The sequence below is a fragment of the Arachis hypogaea genome, chromosome 8 (assembly GCF_003086295.3).
Source record: "Arachis hypogaea cultivar Tifrunner chromosome 8, arahy.Tifrunner.gnm2.J5K5, whole genome shotgun sequence".
Taxonomy (NCBI): Eukaryota; Viridiplantae; Streptophyta; class Magnoliopsida; order Fabales; family Fabaceae; genus Arachis; species Arachis hypogaea.
The window spans coordinates 29,023,663-29,043,521 of record NC_092043.1 but is presented as its reverse complement, the minus strand read 5'-3'; the positions used below and the strand labels follow the sequence as shown (position 1 = coordinate 29,043,521).

Below are 19,859 nucleotides of genomic sequence, written 5' to 3'. Positions count from 1 at the left end.
ATAATTAAAAAAAATGAAGAAAAAATATAGTATTAAATAAGATATTATTGTACTTTTGTAACAAAATTTGGGTGTAAAAATAAAAAAATTATGTATTATTATTAAGAAATTTCAGTATATTTTTATTTTGATAAATTCTGCATAATTCAATACTTTTTCTCTTCTTCGTCTTTTGTTTCTTCATTTTCTTCTTTTTTATCTTCGTTATTTTTTTATTCATCTTTTTCTTCTTATTTTTCTTATTTTACTCTGTTAATAAGAATAAAAATAAAAAAATAAAAAGTACATAAAGCAACAAAATTACTAAAAAGAAGAAGAATGTACATTCATTCAACTATAAGAAAGAAAAAAAACAAAAAAAAATTACAGCATTAAATAATATATTTTTATACATTAGTATCAAAACTTCGATGTAAAACTACAAGATAGATGTGTCATTGTAAAGAAATTTCAGTGCATTTTTATTCTTATAAGTTATATATAATTTAAATCTCCTTTTCTTTTTTCTCCCATCTTCTGTTGCTTCTTCTTCTTCATTTTCTTCTTCTTTCAATTTTTCATAATTTTTCTTGTTTTATTCTCTTAAAAAGAATAAAAAAAATCAATGCTGCTAGTAAGGAAAGGAGGAAAAAAAAAAAAAAGTCTAAAAAGGATATATTTGTATTAGTGAAATACATGTGTATACACGCTGGATGTAATAAAAGTAATTTTTGTTGGATTTGGACAAACTTAGTTCGATTTAGGGCTTGTTTGGGTGAGTTTCTAATAAAAAATCTTGTTTTGATTTATTTTTTTTAAAGATTTTATGAACAAATAAAAGTAATTTTATGTTCAGATATCTCATGCAAAATGATCTTTTTATTTATCAATTATGTTTGGATATAATAATATAAAAATATTTATTTATTTGTTTATTACTTGGTTTGTTTAGACACCATTTGTAAAAAAGATATTTTTTTAATGATTTTTTTAAATGATTTTTTATAAAAGTAAAAGTAATTGTATGTTTGGACAATGTAAAAAGATATTTTTATTTATTAATTATATTTGGTTAAAATAAGATAAAAGTATTTTTTTATTTATCTATCATGGAAAAAATATTTATTTTTAAGGAAAAAAATATAAATTATAGTTTTTTAAAAAAAATGTTTTTTTTATATTTTTTTAGTACTTTTACTTTTACTATTAGAAATTTGTCAAACACACTAAAAAATATAAAAAAAATTATTATTATTTTTTAATCAATTCAACTGTGTCAAAATAAATACTATGTAAAGAACATCTTTTCTTTCAAGAAAATAATATCTTTAAATTATAAATTTTTGAAAAAGATGTTTTTTTAATTATTTTTAGTACTTTTATTTTCATTATTAAAAATTTGTCAACTATATTAAATAATTTTTTATTAAAAATTATTTTTTAATCAAAATAATAACCCTCAAATTAATACATCATTGTTAAAAAATTTAAATATGTAATGAGACTGTAAAAATAAAATATCTTATAGACTTATTTTTAAAAATATCCGCTCCAACGTTATACGGATCAACCACATAATTCTCGAAGAGAGTATATCAAAGCTAAAAAAATTTAGATATCGAAATGGAATAAGTGATATATCTTGACGTTATAATTTTTTGTATTTTTTAAAACTATGTAAAGTATACAAATTGGAGGAATGATTCTTTTATTTGTGTTTAAAAATTAAAAAAATTTGGGTACACAAATCGATCTCTTCAATTTGTATTTAAAAAATTATTTTTTTATTTTTTAAATACAAATTGAAAAATTTGAGTATAAAAATAATCTGATTTCTATAATTTTTTAAAAATCAAACAGTCTAATTTTTATTTGTTAAATTATAATCATCTTACATTTTATAAAAATATCATAACAGTTCAAAATTAAAAAATACTATTATTAATCTAATATTAAAAAAATATAATATAACAGAATATAACTTTTTATATTAAATTTTTTGGAAAAGAGACGTGTTATTTTCAAATTGCATTGACTCCGTTTTCCAGATTATAATATACTTTGAAGTTTGAAACATCATTAAATGCATACACGCATTTCCAAAATCGAAACCTAATATGCTTTAAAGTTTAAAACATCATTAAATGTATACACGCAAATCGAAACCTAATATGCTTTGAAGTTTGAAGTATCGTTAAATGCATACACACACTCCCAAAATCGAAACCACCGTAAAAGAACTCTCTCATCTCATGGCAGTTCGCAGCCTCAACTATAACAATCCTTCATATTCATGGACCTTCCTTCTTAATACTATCACTATATTAGAAATTTATTACTAGTTAACTTTCTCTATTTTTTAATTTTATGTTAATCTATTTTTATTTGTTTAAATAAGAGTACTTTTTAATTTTTACCTTATTTTTTTTGGAGCCTAGTTTTGTAACACAATGATTTTGCTGTCTATGAATTTAAATTTGGATTATTTAAAGTTTGAATTTTATTTTAGAAAATAAAGTATAATTTTTTATTCTTAAATAATTTTTTTATATTTATTTTTGGTTCTACTTATGAAACAAATGGTAAAAGATTACATTTTATTCTATAGAGTAAAATTCAAACTTTAGAGAATTCAAATCCTATGAATTTTAGTTTAGTTTTGTGAAACTCATTTCTAGCTAACATTATTATTTTTTTAGACTCAACACTTTAATTGATTATATTATATTAAATTTTTTATTAATATATTTCTATCTTTTATTTGAAAATATAAAAGGTTGATAAAAACCATACATTTCTAAATGTATTCATATTATATTATTAAAGAAGTGTTTCGATAATTTAATAAAGTGATTATTTTTTAACTTGACCGACCATATATTAATATTGAGAGTTTCAAAATTTTACGTCTTCAAAGAACATACTAATCTCATATGGTGTGTTTTAATAAAAATTTATAAAATAAAAAGTTAGTTGTTTTGAACACAAATATTAGATTAAATATAAAAGAGAGTACATAAAAAATATTGATTAAAATAAAAATTTGTGACAGTACAATAATTTCATAAAAATATTAAGTTTATAATATAATTTATTTTATTAAAATTTATTATTATTTTATAATAAAATTTAATATTTAAATTATTTAATCAACCAAATTTAATTAAATTGTTATAATCTAATTTATTTTTAGGTACTACTATTTTTAATAAACTTTTGACTTAACATGCGAATATATATAACTGCATTCTCTTTATCGTATTCTTCTTCTTTTTCTCTTTTTTCTTCATATTTCTATTTTATCATAGTTCGTCACCGTCGTTACCTCCATCTTATTCTTCTCTTTCTTTTTTCATTTTAATAAACTTTTGACTTAAATATGCTTTGAAGTTTGAAGCATCATTACATGCATACACGCACTCCCAAGACCGAAACCACCATAAAAGAACTCTCTCATCTCATGGCAATTCGCAGCCTCAACTATAACAATCCTTAATATTTATGGATCTTCCTTCTTAATAATACCACTACATTAGAAATTTATTACCAGTAAGCTTTCTCTATTTTTTTTTATTTTACGTTAATCTATCTATTTTTATTTGTCTAAGTAAGAATATTTTTTTCCCTATTTCCTTTTGGAGCCTAATTTAGTAACACAATGGTTTCTTTGTCTATAGATTTTGATTTGGATTTAAATTCTCTAAAATTTGAATTTTATTTTAGAAAATAAAGTGTAATTTTTTATCTTTAAATAATTTTTCTCTCATGTTTATTTTTATTCTACCTATAAAACAAATAATAAAAAATTATACTTTACTCTTTAAAATAAAATTCAGACTTTATAAAATTTTCTATGAATTTTGGTTCAGTTTTGTAGAACTCATTTTTAGCTAGTATTATTATTTTTTTTTAACTCAACACTTTAATTGATTATATTATACTAAAATTTTCATTAATATTTTTTTATCTTTTATTTGAAAATATAAAAGGTTGATGAAAACCAAACATTTCTAAATATATTCATATTATATTATTAAAGAAGTGTTTCGATAATTTAATAAAGTGATTATTTTTCAACTTGACCGACCATATATTAATACTGAGAGTTTTAAAATTCTACGTCTTCAAAGATAGCCTAATCTCATAATGTGTGCTTTTAATAAAAATTTATAAAATAAAAAAGTTAGTTGTTTTGAACACAAATATTAGATTAAATGTAAAAAAGAGTACATAGAAAATATTGATTAAAATAAAAATTTGTGACAGTACAATAATTTCATAAAAATATTAAGTTTGTAATATAATTTATTTCATTAAAATTTATTATTATCTTATAATAAAATTTAATATTTAAGTTATTTAATCAAATTGTTATAATCTAATTTATTTTTAGGTACCACTACTTTTAATAAACTTTTGACTTAACATGCGAATATATATAACTGCATTCTCTTTATCGTATTCTTCTTCTTCTTCTCTTTTTTTCTTCATATTTCTATTTTATCATAGTTCGTCACCGTCGTTACCTCCATCTTATTCTTCTCTTTCTTTTTTCATTTGAATTTCTTTGATCTCCACATCCTCCTCCTCCATTGTCATTATTATCATCATCTTCTTCTTATATGTATAATAGAAAATAGATAAAAATAATTAAAAATAAGAAAAAATATAGTATTAAATAAGACATTTTTGTACTTCTGTTACAAAATTTAGGTGTAAAAATAAAAAAAATTATGTGTTATTATTAAGAAATTTCAGTATATTTTTATTTTGATAAATTCTGCATAATTCAATACTTTTTCTCCTTTTCATCTTCTGTTTCTTCATTTTCTTCTTTTTTTATCGTTATTGTTTTTTCTTTTTTTATTCATCTTTTTCATCTTATTTTTTCTTTTTAAACATTTTTATTTTATTTTATTCTATTGACAAGAATAAAAATAAATAAAAATCAAACAAAGAAAAAAAATACATAAAATTACAAAATTACAAGAAAGAGGATAAATCTACATTCATTCAACTATAAGAAAGAAAAAAGAAGGAAAAAAAGAAAAAGAAAAAAATGTAGCGTTAAAGAAGATATTTTTATACTTTTGTAGTAAAATTTCGGTGTAAAACTAAGAAATTTATGTGTTATTATTAAAAAATTTCGGTGAATTTTTATTCTTATAAGTTATGTATAATTTGAAACTCTTTCTCTTCTTTCTATTCATTTTCTATCGCTTCTTATTCTTCTTATTTTATTTTTCTCATAATTCTTTTTGTTTCATTTTTTTAAGAGGAATAAAAAAAATCACTGCTACTAAATTACTAGGAAGAAAAGTAGGAAAAGAAAAAACACAACAATAACAGTAGCAATAAAAAACAAACGATAGAAAAAACATAAATGCACAAAAGAAAAAGAAGAATGCAAAGAAGACGGAGTAATGCAAAAAAAAATATATTTGCATTATTGTAGCACATGTGTACACTCCGCCGCGTGCAATGAAAGTAATTATGTTATATTTGGACTAACTTAGTGCTTGATTGGGTGCCGTTATCTTTGATAAAAGTAATTTTTTTTAAATGAAAAAATATTTTTTTTAGCGTATTTGGTAAATTTCTAATAGTAAAAATAAAAATACTAAAAAATATATATTTTTTTATAAGCTCTAATTTACATATCTTTTTAAAAGATTTTTTTCTTTTTAAAAAAGATATTTTTCATGTAATAAATAAACAAAAAGTACTTTTATATTATTATATCCAAATATAATTGATAGATAAAAATATCTTTTTACATGAGATACCAAAACATAAAATTACTTTTACTTAAAATATTTACTCGATCGAAAAAGATCTTTTCTTAAAAATTCACACAATCAATTCTTAGTTAGACCTATGGTTTTTTTGAGTGAACTTCTAAGAAAAGATATTTTTTTGAGTTATATTTTTTTTAAAAGATTTTACAAAAAAACGTAAAAGTAATTTTATGTTTGAATATATCTCATGCAAAAAGATCTTTTTATCTTTCAATTATGTTTGGATATAACAATATAAAAGTACCTTCTTGTTTATTTATTATAGGCTTGTTTGGACGCCATTTGTAGAAAAGATATATCATTTATAAAAGTAAAAGTGATTTTATATTTAGATATCTCATATAAAAAATTATTTTATCTATTAATTATATTTGATTAAAATAAAAAAATACTTTTTTTGTTCATTTATCATGTGAAAAATATATTTTTTAAAAGAAAAAGATCTTTTAAAAAAAATATAAATTGTAGTTTCTAAAAAAAAATCTTTTTTAATTTTTTAAATGCTTTTATTTTTATTATTAAAAATTTGTCAAACACACTAAAAAATAAAAAAATATTTTTTATTAAAAAAGATTTTTTTATGAATTTAATGACTCTCAAATAAGTATTATATAAAAAATATATTTAAAAAAAAATCTTAAAAAAAATATAAATAGTAACTATTTAAAAAAAATATTTTTTATTTTTTTAATATTTTTATTTTTATTATTAAAAATTTATTAAATATATTAAAAAAATTTTTATTTAAAAGATAATTTTCTAATCAAAATAATGACACTCAAATAAATATTTAATTGTTAAAAAATATAAATATATAGTAAGACTGTAAAGATAAAATATCTTATAACTTATTTTCGAGCGTACAAATTGAAAAATAATTGCCATCTCTAACTTTAAATCCTAACAGCGGCGTTTTATAAACCAACATTACCTTATAAGGGATCAACAACAAAATTCTTCGGGAAACAGTATAAGTTAATCTTTTTTGAAAAAAAAAAAGCGTGTTGTTTCCAAATTGCATTGGCTCCCTTTTCCAAATTATAATCTGCTCTGAAGTTTGAAGCATCATTACATTCATACACTCCCAAAACCGAAACCACTCCAAAAGAACTCCCTCCTTCTCTCGTCGCTCTCGCAGTTTGCAGCCCCAACTATAACAATTCTTTGTATTCATGAACATTCCTTCTCCTGCATTAGAAATTTATTATTAGTAAGGTTTCTCTACTTTTTGATTTTATGTTAATCTATTTTTATTTTTCTAAATAGGAGTAATTTTTCCCCGATTTTTTTGGAGCCTCTTTTCGTACCTCGGTGGTTTTGCTGTTTGTGGATTTCGATTCGGTTTGTGGAACTCCTTTCTAACTAGCATTAATTTTATTTTATTTTAATTGTTCTTTCCTTTTTGGCTTTTACGCTGAAGTTGAAAAGTGAAAACCCTCTTAATCTCTTGTGCATTGCTTTGGACTGCGTTGATTTGGCTTGCATCGTGAGTATTTCTCATGTGAAGTTCTGAATTACGTTGAAAACTGCATGTTTCGTCGTTTGTTATTTCCCTAGGGTTCTGATATAAGTATTATTCTGTTATGCTTTACAGGCAACAATGTGCTGCTAAACAGATGGCAAATAGTACATGTTCTAGCTCAAGTTCAATGAATTCAAAACAGAAGCCAATAAAAGAAAAGAGTGTGAAACAATTGACATTTGAAGCTAAGGAAGTCAATGACAATGAAGAGCACGATTTGGGAACTTCACACTTAGAAACAAAGAGAATGGATGCTCGTTGGTACCGGTCTCTGTTTCGAAAACCAAAAAATGGTAAGGTTGAGGTGCCTCAAAGGGTTCAACCTGATATCTTTAGAAACGAGACAGCACAAATGCCAGAGTCAAGGAATCCATTACTGGATGAAGATTTAGTTAGGAAGGATGTTGGGCATGATGGAGAAAAATCGACTCATTCTAAGAGAAATGGAATCATGTTGGACACGGGTTCAGATCTTTCTACCACATTGGCTGATGATGATGATTGCAACCTCATCCCTTCAAGGTTGCGTGACAATATTGTAGGGACTGGTGGGTCATGTTCCAAACGGAGAAGGTACTTGTTGGGAAATGATATTTGAATCTATGAATTAATTTAGTTATGTAGCAGTGATTCTGAATTAGAATGAAATTGGTGTTATATTCATTCTGATCCTTAGATGTGATCTATTTCTTTTGCCGTGCCAAGCAATATTTTTAGCTAAATTCATGACGAAATGAGAAATTTCAATACAAACATCTCTTACCCTTCTTTCTGGTTTCTGATGGTGTTGTGTTCTCTTGTCAAATTAGCATATGTGATTGTGGAAAATATGTAAACATGTGCGGGCTAAATTGTTCTTGTTGGATTATATTATAAGCACATTATTTCAGGTTGTTTGTGGGTTTAAAGCCTCAATAATTGATTCTTTTCATTGCAGGTTGGATTGTGATCCTGTGGTCTCATCTAACCCTTCTACAACTGAGGTTGGTTGGATTTAGTTTTTCCTCATTATTCTTTTTCATCTTTGCTTAACGTTTATTAGAAAGACTTTGCAGACTATTTCAAGCTCATAATTTAGATCTATTTGTGAAACCATGCTGAACTGATGACTCTTAATTATCCATGTTCTGGCATGGCAATTGGCACCTTGTTAAAATAGCTCATAATTTGTAAATCACAAGTGGCAAAACAGTTTAAAATGATAACCATGTGAAATCATTGATGTCTGTATTGTTATTATTCATTTGTGGCATAGTCCTTGGCTCCTTGCTCACATTACCTTTGGCATTAGCTTCAGGATGGAGTTGATACTGATGCAAGTGTGTTGCAAAAGGAATATCCTGTAAATTCACCAAAAGAAGTCACAAAGCACACCTGTCTAATTTGCAAGAGTGGTGGACAGCTACTGTGAGTACACTTCTTATAGTGTTTGGTTCATGCAAGTACTGTAACTTTTATATTAAATATTAATTATCTAGAACCATGATAGATGTGATGTGTTTATTTGATGCTTTTGTCTGAAATTATTGTTTTCACTATTTTGGCTCGTCTTGTAATTTTTTTTCTCCTTTCTACATTTTATAACTGCAGTCATATGGAGTTGTTAATATCTAGTTTGATGGTTTCAATAAAAAAGAAAGGAAGAAAAAAAAAACAAACAAGCTACTTTGTTGGATTTTATATGCCTTTTAAATTATTAACATCAATTATAATCAATTCAAATTAATATACTGACATGTAAACATAATTGATATACATGATATAAACTAGATTTAATAGGCATGATCATGCTTGGTAAGTCACCTTTTAGTTTTTTGAGTCGCACCTTCCTTTTCTTTTATTTGCTATGTATTAATCTGAATTGTTATTTATATTGAATAGGAATAGTTAGAAATTATATTAATTTTAAAAAAAAACTACAGTTTCTAACAATGAATATATAAACTAACTTGATACCAACCAAAGATTGGGTTATCAAAACTACTAGAAATGTGTATTTTTGTCAAGTGGACCTAGCCCCCTTAGACACCGTCCGAGCTCATACTTGGTAGTTTTGTAGGATGAACTCAATCTTTAATGAGTATGAAGTTAGTTCACCTCTTCAATGGTTAGAATAGGTTAAAGGAAACAGTGTTCAACCAAATCCTTTCAAGTGATATGCACATGCCAAGCTTAATAATGTGTAACATACTAACATCTTAAGTGCATAATTTAGACTTGACTGTGCGTTGCAGGTTTTGTGGTGGAAAAGGATGCAGCGGGTGCTACCATTCTTCTTGTCTTGAGCCACCCCTGGTCGATGCCTCCATTGGAGTTTGGTATTGCCATTTCTGTGTGAGGAAGAAGATTGAACTTGGTGTATATTCTGTATCGGAGGGAGTAGAATCAATTTGGGATGTCAAAGAAGTTTTGACATCAAATTCTGATGGTACAAATAATAAGCATTGCCCAAACTATTTTCCTTTTGAATGTTCCCTACTTCTGTCATTACTTTGAATACTTGAAACTCTTCTATATCTACACTTAGACTGTGCTTATGTATGGGGCATATTTAATTGTTTGTTCTTTGGTATCTCTATTAGGGTCTACTCTTGCTCGGAAAGAATATCTAGTGAAATATAAAGGCGTTGCTCATGTTCATAATCGATGGATACCAGAAAATCAGTTACTTCGTGAAGCTCCTTCACTTCTTAAAAACTTTAATATGAAAAATCAGGTTTTATTTTATTTCTTAATCTTTTCTTTGAGATTTATAATTGCTATGCTACTGTGATTGTATTTTGCTGAGAGTTCCGTTACTTCAGGACCGAAGGTTGAAGCTAGAATGGAGTCTACCTGATCGTCTGCTGCAGAAGAGAGCAATAATCCATTCCACACAGCAAGATGATCACAACATTAATGATGGAGTTCAAAACTTAAACTGTTGCTACGAATGGCTTGTGAAATGGCGTGGTCTTGGTTATGAGCATGCTACATGGGAGTTGGACAATGAGTTGTTTCTTCGTTCACCTGAAGGTCAGAGGTTAATCAGAGGCTATGAAGAGTGTTTCCAGAGAGCAAAGAGAGCAGCTTCTTGCTCCAGAGTAGATAATGTGCCACAGGTAATGTTCATGAACATGACTGTCATGAGTGTAAAGACGGATTATTTTAATTATGAACTAGATAATTTTTATGATAAAATGTTAATAATAATAATATCATGTACATCTAACACATAATTACAGATAACTCAACTATTTAGTAGTGATAGATATCAAAATTCCATAGTAGTGAAAATATTCATAATTAAATTTAATAATAATATCATAGCCAATAGTGTAAACTCTAATACGAGGCATACAGTCAATTCAATTTAGTCTGCAAATTCTAAAAAGCACAAATCTTTGTTTTCTAGTCTATAGTCATCTCATCCAATATTAGTATGATTAAAATTTGCAGCAAATTACGTTGTCCTTTGAGGTTTGATGAAATTTGTTGCATCTCTCTCTAATTACTTTGTAGTATGTGACATTAAACCTCTCTCAAACATAGCACTAATCAGCACCCAGAAAGAGGCCAATGTAGCCTGGTAAAATATATAGGGGTTGTGGTGAGTTTCACTAAACTTAAAGGGAGTTCAGTATACTTTGCTGTTAAATTTAGGGAGAGATCAGTAGATTCAGGGTTTGATGTACTGAAAAAAGGTTGAACTGGGGGTTGGCCTGGCTTAATTCTTAGTCTAAAGCCATTTTTCCAGTTGGATTGTGTGAGATGCGGTGCTGACCTGGTTTAAGATTTTGGATCCTGGATCAATCAAATTGCAACAGAATCATGATTCTGGTGCTGAAATGCTTAGCTGATTGAGGATTTATTAGCTTGCTTGCAATCTTAAATTGGATAGATAATCACTTTACATTGGAGCATGAGCAATCAGTCTGTGTGCTCCACATATTATACGTGAGAGGGTATCCTGGATTTTTTCTCTGGACCTAGAATATGTTTTAGCCTGCTTAATTAAAAGTGTGTTTCCTTGTATTCTTGCTCTAGTATTGTTTTCTAATACCTGATTCTGGTAACAAGATTGATCAACTCAAGGAGCGGCCGTCAAGTCATATTGCATATAAGTGCAAGTCGGACTCTTTCAAGTTTATTGAGTATTGGGTTCCTGTCCAGATATCTCATGTGCAGCTTGAGCAGTATTGTGCTACTTTACATTCAAATGCTTCAATTCTTCGTTCATCAGCAAAGACGGATATCGATGCCCTTCGTGACATTATTATTACGGCCCGAAAGGTTAGGCTGCACCTTCCGAGTTACTTTCATAGTCGATATAAGATTGACAATAGATATAGGTTTCATTCAGGTTCTAGCTATTTTATACTGTAATATGTATATATGTCTGCTGCTGTTGCTGTTGTTGTATGTATGTAATTATGTATGCATGTATGTTTGCACCATATTCAATTGGATGCTTATGGGAACGCTATTCTTATTCCTCTCTGGTCTGGATTATAATTTTATGATTTCAGGTATGGTTTATCAATTGTAATGAATTGGGAACATATTTAATTCATTAATGACTGGAACATCTTGTTTTAAATTCGTGTTGCTAAATTTTAGATCTACTTTAAACTCTAAAATGTTGCGATGCATATATGAAGTACATCTGGTGTTTCTAATTGAACTGAACATTAGAACAAATTGAAGACATTTATTTTTTGAGTTGAGTTGTGTTCCTGTAATTTTTCTCGAGTTTAATTCCAAATTTAAAGCTTTTGTATATTTTCTGAACAAGGTCATTTGTTGTTTGTATCACTTGACAGTGTTGTATTCATCCTTCTATTGTTGATCAAACACTGAAAAGTCGACTTACTGTTGGTCTTGATGAGGCTGAATTCATCGATGTTGATATAAAAGCAAGTGGCAAGCTGCAACTACTTGATTCGATGCTCATGGAGTTGAAGGCTAAAAGCTTAAGGGGTCTGATTCTTTTTAAGGTATGCATTTGTACTCTATCATCCCGTCACATCATCCACAGGTGTTTGCTAAGTATTTGTTGAACTTAAGTTCTAAATTCTAATCGTCATAGCGAAATTGTCTCTCCATATTTTCTACTTTCCTGGGTACTATCCTAAGCTTAAATGCTTATATGAATCAATTTCTATATTCAAAAACGCTTTTCCTTTTTACTTTAAATAGAAACATTGAAGTAGAGATTTCAAGTTTGTTTATATAGCATTGTGCTAATACTACTATTGCCAGTTGTGGCACATTATTGATCCTGAATGTAATTTTACTGCAAATTGTTTGCCCAAACCACAAAAAAAAAAAAAAAACTCCAAATCGGGAGGGATTAAATGTGGAAGTTTTAGGGGAATTGGATGGAAAATATTCTATCACAAATCATAAGTTCATAATACTGCATAAAATTACCTATTCAAAGAATGGAAATCTATTATATTCTGCTAACATTCCACTCCATCACAAAACACCAGTCCATACATGCAGATGTGAATCACATGATATTTTAAATTAGTTTTAGAGCAACATGTCAACAATTTTTCCATTTTTTTAAAAAATATCTTAGTACAGTGTTGCTTATTGAGTTCTCTTTATTTTTCTTCGCTTTATCACATATATGCGAGATGACTATCAGAAACACTTGGAAATATATTTTTATTTATAAATGCAATATACTTTTACGATTATGCTACATGTATACCAAAATCAATTACCAAAGTCAGCCACTAGTATAAAATACATATTGGAATACAAATACGCATTGAAAATAAATTAAACCACACGTTTATTTATACACATATATATTGGTGTCTGATTTTAGTGGCTGATTTTGGTATACGAATAGCATATTAAACAATGATTTTGAATTTAGTCCCTTAAAAAAATTTGCTTTGATTTTGGTCTATCTTAACTTTTTTGGTTTTTGTAAGTATTCCAGAATATGCTTTTTCTGCTAATTTATTATTATTATTATTATTATTATTATTATTATTATTATTATTATTATTATTATTATTATTATTATTATTATTATTATTATCTGCTATAGTCTTTATTGTTTACTCTATAAATATCACTCATTCATCACAAAATCAAAATCTAAGTGATAAGAACAACCTAATATATTGGGCTGAAGGGGGACAAAAACTAAACAAAAATGTTATAACTAAAGGTAAAATGCTGAATTTATTGGGACTAAACATATTCAAGGCCATTTTTATTAATGAATACAATAAAATGTGGCCAAGTTCTGAAGGCCTTGATTTTTTGCTTTGCATTCACTGCTTTCTCTGATTTTCTGATTCTCTTCTCGTTAATTGTGTTATCTTTGGTGAGTACATGAGGAGTGTGATATCTCCTTTTTCTCGTCCATTCTTTGCTTGAGGTTAGGTTGTTTTGAGTTATGAAATTGTTTTGGATTTGCAGTCTATTGGTGGTTCTGGGAGGGTTTCTGCAGGAGATTTTTTGGATGACTTGTTACGGATAAGATTTGGTCCAAACTCGTATGAACGGGTTGACAAAGGTCTTTTAGTGTCCAAGCAGAAAGATGCCATGAGGAAATTTAACAACAAGGATGATGGACGGTTTGTTTTTCTGTTAGATGCATGTGCCTGCCGTCCAGGCATCAGATTATCATCACTGGATACTATTATTATATTTGACAGTGATTGGAACCCAACTAATGATATAAGATCCCTTCAGAAGATAACAATTGATTCACAGCCCCAAGTGATAAAAATATTCCGCTTATATTCAGCCTTCACTGTGGAAGAAAATGCCTTGATCCTTTCAAAGCAAGATAGGATACTTGACAGCAATTTACTGAACATAAGCAGGACTACCTGCCAAATGCTGTTGATGTGGGGAGCTGGTTCCCTATTTGATGATTTGAAAATTTTCCATCACAGTGAAACTTCTGTTTTGGGTCAGAAATCTTCATCTGGGCAACAACATCTGACAGAAACAGTCCGTGAATTATCATCAGTACTATCTCAGGACGTTGAAACAAGAAACTGTTCAGTTTTATTAAAAGTCAGGCAAAATGGGTCAACATACCGGGCAGATTTTCCTTTGCCTGGTGAGATGAAAAATAAGATACTGGAGGAAGAGCTTCCCCATATTTTTTGGACAAAACTTTTTGAGGGGAAACAGTTTAAGTGGAAGTACTCTTGTAGTTCATCTCAGCGGAGCCGAAAGAGAGTAGATCTTTTTGATGGTAGTGGAGGTATATCAAAAAAGCGCCGGAAAGTGAAAAGCAATCTTATGGACCAGCCTTCTTCAAAATCTGAAGGTTTTAAGTTATCTACTGGGATCAAGACAGGTTAGTTTTAACCTCTGTTTTCACTCTTTTATGACATTCCTTGATCCATTGAAGTTGATAAATATGAGTTATTGTAGCCTTTTAAGATCCAGCAAATAATGTCTCTCAAATCTAGTGTAGTTCTTCTACTTGTGATGGTAACCTATTGCATCTTAATGTGTCCTTACACATTCTCTTTGCTTGATCAAACTTCAGATAGACTTGGATTTGATGATGTCGAACATGAGGAAACAACTAGACTGCGTGATGAGCAGAGGAGCTTATATCTTTCTCTGAAGCCAGAGATCAAAAAGCTTTGTGGTGTTCTTCTTCTCCCTGTATGGACAGTGCTTTTCTCTTTGTTGTTGTTTTACTTGTTTTTTGTTCTCTGCTGGTCCCTTTACTGTAATAAGATTGCAACGTTTCTGTTTTGGATAGAAAAGGAATTTCATTAAAGAGAAGAGCAGATATCAATGAAATTAACGATTTGTTATAATGAATTCACAGCACAACTTACAGAAGTTGGAATTTTGGACACTTTTTCAAATCTTCAAATTTTTTGTTGTTTAATTCAGTGTAGTTTTGGCCATCTAAATTAATGTTGCACACAGTTCTTCTAATTCAATCCTGCTTCCTTCATTTAGTAAAGAATGGCCTTCATATTTGGACTACCAATGAGTTTGGTAGCTTCGTTTGTTTTTTTTTTTTTGGGGGGGAGTGTTTGTACATGTCAATGTAAGGTCTATTATAAGACTGAATATGATGGTATTTTAACACTTACTATTTTTTTTTTTTAAATTTGCATGCAGGATAACGTCAGAGATATGGTTGATAATTTTCTTGAATTTGTTGTGAACAATCATCATGTCAACAGGGAGCGAGAACCAGTATCAATGTTACAGGCTTTTCAAATATCTTTGGTCAGAACAGCCATCCCCCCCCCCCCCCCCCCCCCCCCCGGGTTGTTGTGTGTGTGTGTATTCTATGCATCTAAGAAATTTCATTCAAGTTGGTTTTTTCCCCGTGAGTAGCTTAATCAGCTGAGGTCACATTGCATTAAGTTTAGAGCCTCATTGTGATTGGTGTACAGCATGATTATTATGGGTAATGAACTTGGAAGTATTTGTAAGCTTATTTATGGAAGATAATATAAAAGAAAATGGACAAAAATAGAATAGATATGAAGTGAGTTTATAACTTCCATTTCTATTTAATCAATTTATATTTTGAGAGAAAATCTCTACCTTTTTCCGTTGTCTACAAGATCTCACTCACTATGTTTTACCATCTTAAACAAGTGAGGCAGCTGAGGAATATTTTATACCATTTTTGTTGTTGAGGAATATTTGCTCCATTTTTTCTCTTGCCTAGTGACTATCTGGTTGCCATTTTAACAACTTATGATATGAATAGAATCTTTTCTGTTCTCTCACATTTTGTTTGCAATTATCCATACAATTTTTAATGTATTTATAAATCATTCTTATTTCAGTTATATATATATATATATATAGTTGTGCAGTAGTTTACCGGACTTTGTTTCCTGTCGTCTCTTACATTTTTTTCGCATGATTGCATTTAGTTTATAGCACTGATACATTTGTTGTGGTATTGTGTATATTTCAGATTTGGACTGTTGCTCCATTGCTAAAGCACAAAGTTGACCACAGGGATTCTCTTTTACTTGCAAAACAGCATTTGGATTTTGTCTGTAGGAAAGAAGAGGTGGATTATATCTACTCAGTTTTACGCTGTCTGAAGGGACTTTTTTTACATCGGATGGGAAATTCAAAGGATACTGGTTCTCCAAAATCTCCCGAGTCATCAAGGAAGGTTTATTCCAATAAAGAAGTAGCACAAGAGGTTGACTTGTTTAAAAATGATGTGTTCAGAAGTATTAGGGAAATACGGAAGAAGTGCCAAGAGCAGTTGAAGAAACTTAAACGGCTGCAACAAGAAGAGAAGGAAAGATTAGAAACAGCTTTTGAGGATGAAAAGGCTGAATTTGAGAAAAAGTACAAAATAGAGTCATTGGTTATTCGGACCTGCTCTCCAAATGATGTGATGAAGACAGAGAAGCTCAAAGTCTTGAACACTGAATTTGGTTCAAAAATTGAAGAACTAAAATGTGAGCATGAAACACGTCTAAAGGCTCTTGAGGACACACATATGGCTGCTAGGCAGAACTTCAAACATAGAGAAGATGCATGGGCACAAGATGTAGAGGATTGGGCAAAAAGTGAATTGTCAAACATAGATGCTTCAAAGGAACTTGGGACGGCAGTTGAATACACGCAGCTGTCTGATCAGGAAAATGCTCACAAGGGTTCAGAGAGTATGCCCCTTGTGTCTGATCATTTGACTGATGAGAAGGGTCATGATAATAACACAAATGAGGCCATGCCTAATGATGTTCAGGATGAAGTTCATTCTTCTACACACAATAAACTAGATGGGACTGTTTCAAGCCTGTCTTGTGAGAATGCCGTGCAAACTCATGGAGCTTATAATGGTTTGGATAATGCTACCACTGAAACTTCACATTTACCTAATGAAGGGATTGCTGATGGGGCCATGGCAGGCATAGTGAATAGAGATGCACCCAGAAAGCCTACCACCGTCACTGCTACTGATTGTCTGGAAAATGTTTCAGCTGATAGTCCTCCTCCATCTGTGGAGCAAGTAACTGATGGAGTTGCTTTAAATGAAATTTTAGATAGATGTGCCACCCCAGAAACTAGCCACGATCAGGGCAGAGTAAGCATATTGGGACGAGAGGTACCTGTGGAAGTGGAAACACATAGGATGGTCAATTTTAGTGAATGTCCCGTAAATGCTGCTGCTGTCAATCATTTCTCATCTGTGGATCAAACATCTGACAAAGGACCTATAAATGACCCAGATAGTACTGTCTCATCATTCAGGTGTTGTCAAGCTGATGGTCCTGATAAAAGTTCCCTTTCAAATCCACCTTTGGTACAACAATTTACTGATGTAGTCTCTTTGAATGAACCTGATGGAGATACTCATGAAGCGGCTGATTGTCATAATGATACAAGGCCTTCCACAGACACTTCTTCAGTGGATAAAAGTAGTATGATACCAGCCCAGCTGGAAGGAGTGCAGCAATCACCATCTCTGGAGGCCCCTCCTGCTCAGGATACTGCTGGAGAAGTGCAGAATTCTTCTGAAAGAGCTGAACTAGTACCTAATCTAGTTGGTGTTGTTCCAGCTAATCAATCAAATTCATGCATCCTGGAGCCTTCCGAGAATGGAGTTGAACATCAGCCGAACAGAAATGATCTCCCCCACCACGAAACAGAGGTTTCAGCTGTGGTTCCTAATCAGGATGTTGTGCAGGCTGACTCAAATTTAGAGCTTGGTTCACACTCGCAAGCAGTTGTGCACTCTGTCCTAAATTCAGGCCATGATTCACTTGGGCCAGTTGGAGTCATAAGAGAGGCTTCAAGTTCAAGCTTGAGAAATTTGTCAACTCCTTCAGAAATCAACAATCATCCTATACATACTGCAACTCATTCAGCTTCTAGAATGCCTCTGCCGTTGAGCGCCGATCCACTTAAAAATGAATTGGAAAGAATAAAAAAAATTATTGAACAACTGACCAAAAACCATGAAGAAATGGTTAGTTTCTGGTTATTTAATTTGGTTTAGTTATTCTTGTTTTTTTCTTTCTTTACTGATTATTGTAATTTTATTCTTGCTGGAGCAGAGATCTAAACTGAAGTCTGATTTCGAAAAGGAATTGGAGGCACTTCGTAGGAAGTATGATATTAAATTTCAATTGGTTGAGAATGAATTTCAACAAACGAAGAACAGGTTGGATTCAAGTTACCACACAGTTTTGGTAAATAAGATGTTGGCAGATTTTTTTCGGTCCAAATGCATGTATCGTAAAACATCTGATGCATATGGAGTGCAGCAAGGTATGTCAGCTCTCAAGACAGATTACTTATACTCCCTGACCGGATATCTTTGAGAAAAACCTAAACCAACTTCAGTTCCTTCCCAATTTCGTTTCTAGCAGCTGTGATAGTACTTGTCTTCCTTGCCATTTATTTGATCGTTTCACCCAAGTATTAAGCCTGGGTTTGAAAATCCTCTAATCATAGAAGGTCACTAAATAGGGTTCGCTTGCAGGGCTAGGTTTTTGGTTTACTGGTTTCATACCTTCCTAACCACTAACCAGCATTTTATTTCAGATGCAGGTGTTGCCCAGCAGTCGATTCAGCTTGCAAGACAACAAAGTGCTACTTTTCCTTCCCAGGTTGTTGCTGGTTCATCTTCCCGGGGACCACTTTCTGCCAATCTTCATAGTCCATCTGCTTTGGTTAGCTCTCAGAATTCGCTCCCACCTTCAAATGTTACTTACAAGACACCAAGTCCTCCTGCAAGACTTCCTCTTAACTGCAATTCTTCACCCTCAGGGAATTTTCCGATTGCCAGTGAGATGCGAGCCCCGGCACCACATCTCCAGCCTTTTAGACCCTCGACACCTATGCTGGCTCCTAATCACCCTGCTCTCCTTCATGGGATGCCAAATCAGGCTGCACCTATTAACATACCTGCGATTGCTCCCACATTGTCTTGTGTTCCAGCCCAACCAACTCCACTGACATATCAGTCTGATCCTCAGATGGCCCACCAGCCGAATAGCTCTGTTGGAACTGGTGGGTTTTCCACCCTTAACTTACGGACCATCAGCTTACATGCGAATGCCAACACTCAATCTACTGTTTGTCTTCCAAGAGTTCAGCCAAGTATGTCAGAAGTGGTTTCTTTGAACCCACCCAGAATTGGCACCAGTGTTAATGTGACTCCTAACTCATCCAGTCAAGCTGCATCTCTTGAATTAGTCTGTTTATCAGACGATGAGTGATGACTAACTCTAGATGAAATTTTGCATACTTGTCCTAACAATAGGCCACGAAATAGATTTTCTAAAGCCCTATTTTTTTATAGGTGAAAGCTTTTTAAATCAATTTAGGAGGGAAGGTATTGTTGGATCGATGGTGGTATCTGTATTTGATTTTTGGGGTTTTGGGTCCAACATTTGCTAATTATTGATTTTATGATGTACATATATGTAATTAATCTTACATGCAATGAATAGATGGATGTTAAACGAAGCATATCGGAATCTAATAGTAAACTAATGCAACTAGAAACGACCAAAATCTTACATCTAAGATCGAACAAATATTTTCCCGGAGTTTATTTAAAGTATTGGTTTGCGCGGTCT

The 19,859-nt window shown here is 30.5% G+C and overlaps 1 protein-coding gene across 8 annotated transcripts; it reads left to right on the top strand.

Annotated features, from left to right (window-relative positions):
* The first annotated feature begins 6,721 nt into the window (after window positions 1-6,721).
* On the top strand, window positions 6,722-19,749 carry LOC112706812 (uncharacterized). Of its 8 annotated transcripts, none has more exons than XM_072200998.1 (16): window positions 6,722-6,987; window positions 7,198-7,263; window positions 7,372-7,872; window positions 8,237-8,282; window positions 8,597-8,706; window positions 9,534-9,727; window positions 9,882-10,015; window positions 10,104-10,400; window positions 11,359-11,571; window positions 12,102-12,275; window positions 13,726-14,620; window positions 14,816-14,937; window positions 15,409-15,519; window positions 16,226-18,241; window positions 18,330-18,543; window positions 18,820-19,749. In XM_072200998.1, the coding sequence occupies exons 3-16, from the start codon at window positions 7,394-7,396 to the stop codon at window positions 19,494-19,496; spliced, it is 5,682 nt and encodes a 1,893-aa protein (XP_072057099.1). In that variant the 5' UTR covers window positions 6,722-6,987; window positions 7,198-7,263; window positions 7,372-7,393; the 3' UTR covers window positions 19,497-19,749. The 8 variants fall into 8 exon arrangements, with proteins under 8 accessions (XP_072057099.1, XP_025614096.1, XP_025614097.1 ...); XM_025758312.3 differs by having other exon boundaries at window positions 6,725-6,987; window positions 8,591-8,706; XM_025758313.3 differs by lacking the exon at window positions 7,198-7,263 and adding an exon at window positions 7,044-7,118 and having other exon boundaries at window positions 6,738-6,943; window positions 8,591-8,706.
* The last annotated feature ends 110 nt before the right edge of the window (window positions 19,750-19,859 follow it).

Bases quoted from the DNA above. Each gene is read 5' to 3' on its own strand.
- LOC112706812 (XM_025758311.3), top strand. From the start codon at position 7,394: ATGGCAAATAGTACATGTTCTAGCTCAAGTTCAATGAATTCAAAACAG. The intron at 14,621-14,815 runs GTTAGTTTTAAC...ATCAAACTTCAG, and splicing joins ATCTACTGGGATCAAGACAG to ATAGACTTGGATTTGATGAT. The intron at 15,520-16,225 runs GTCAGAACAGCC...TGTATATTTCAG, and splicing joins AGGCTTTTCAAATATCTTTG to ATTTGGACTGTTGCTCCATT.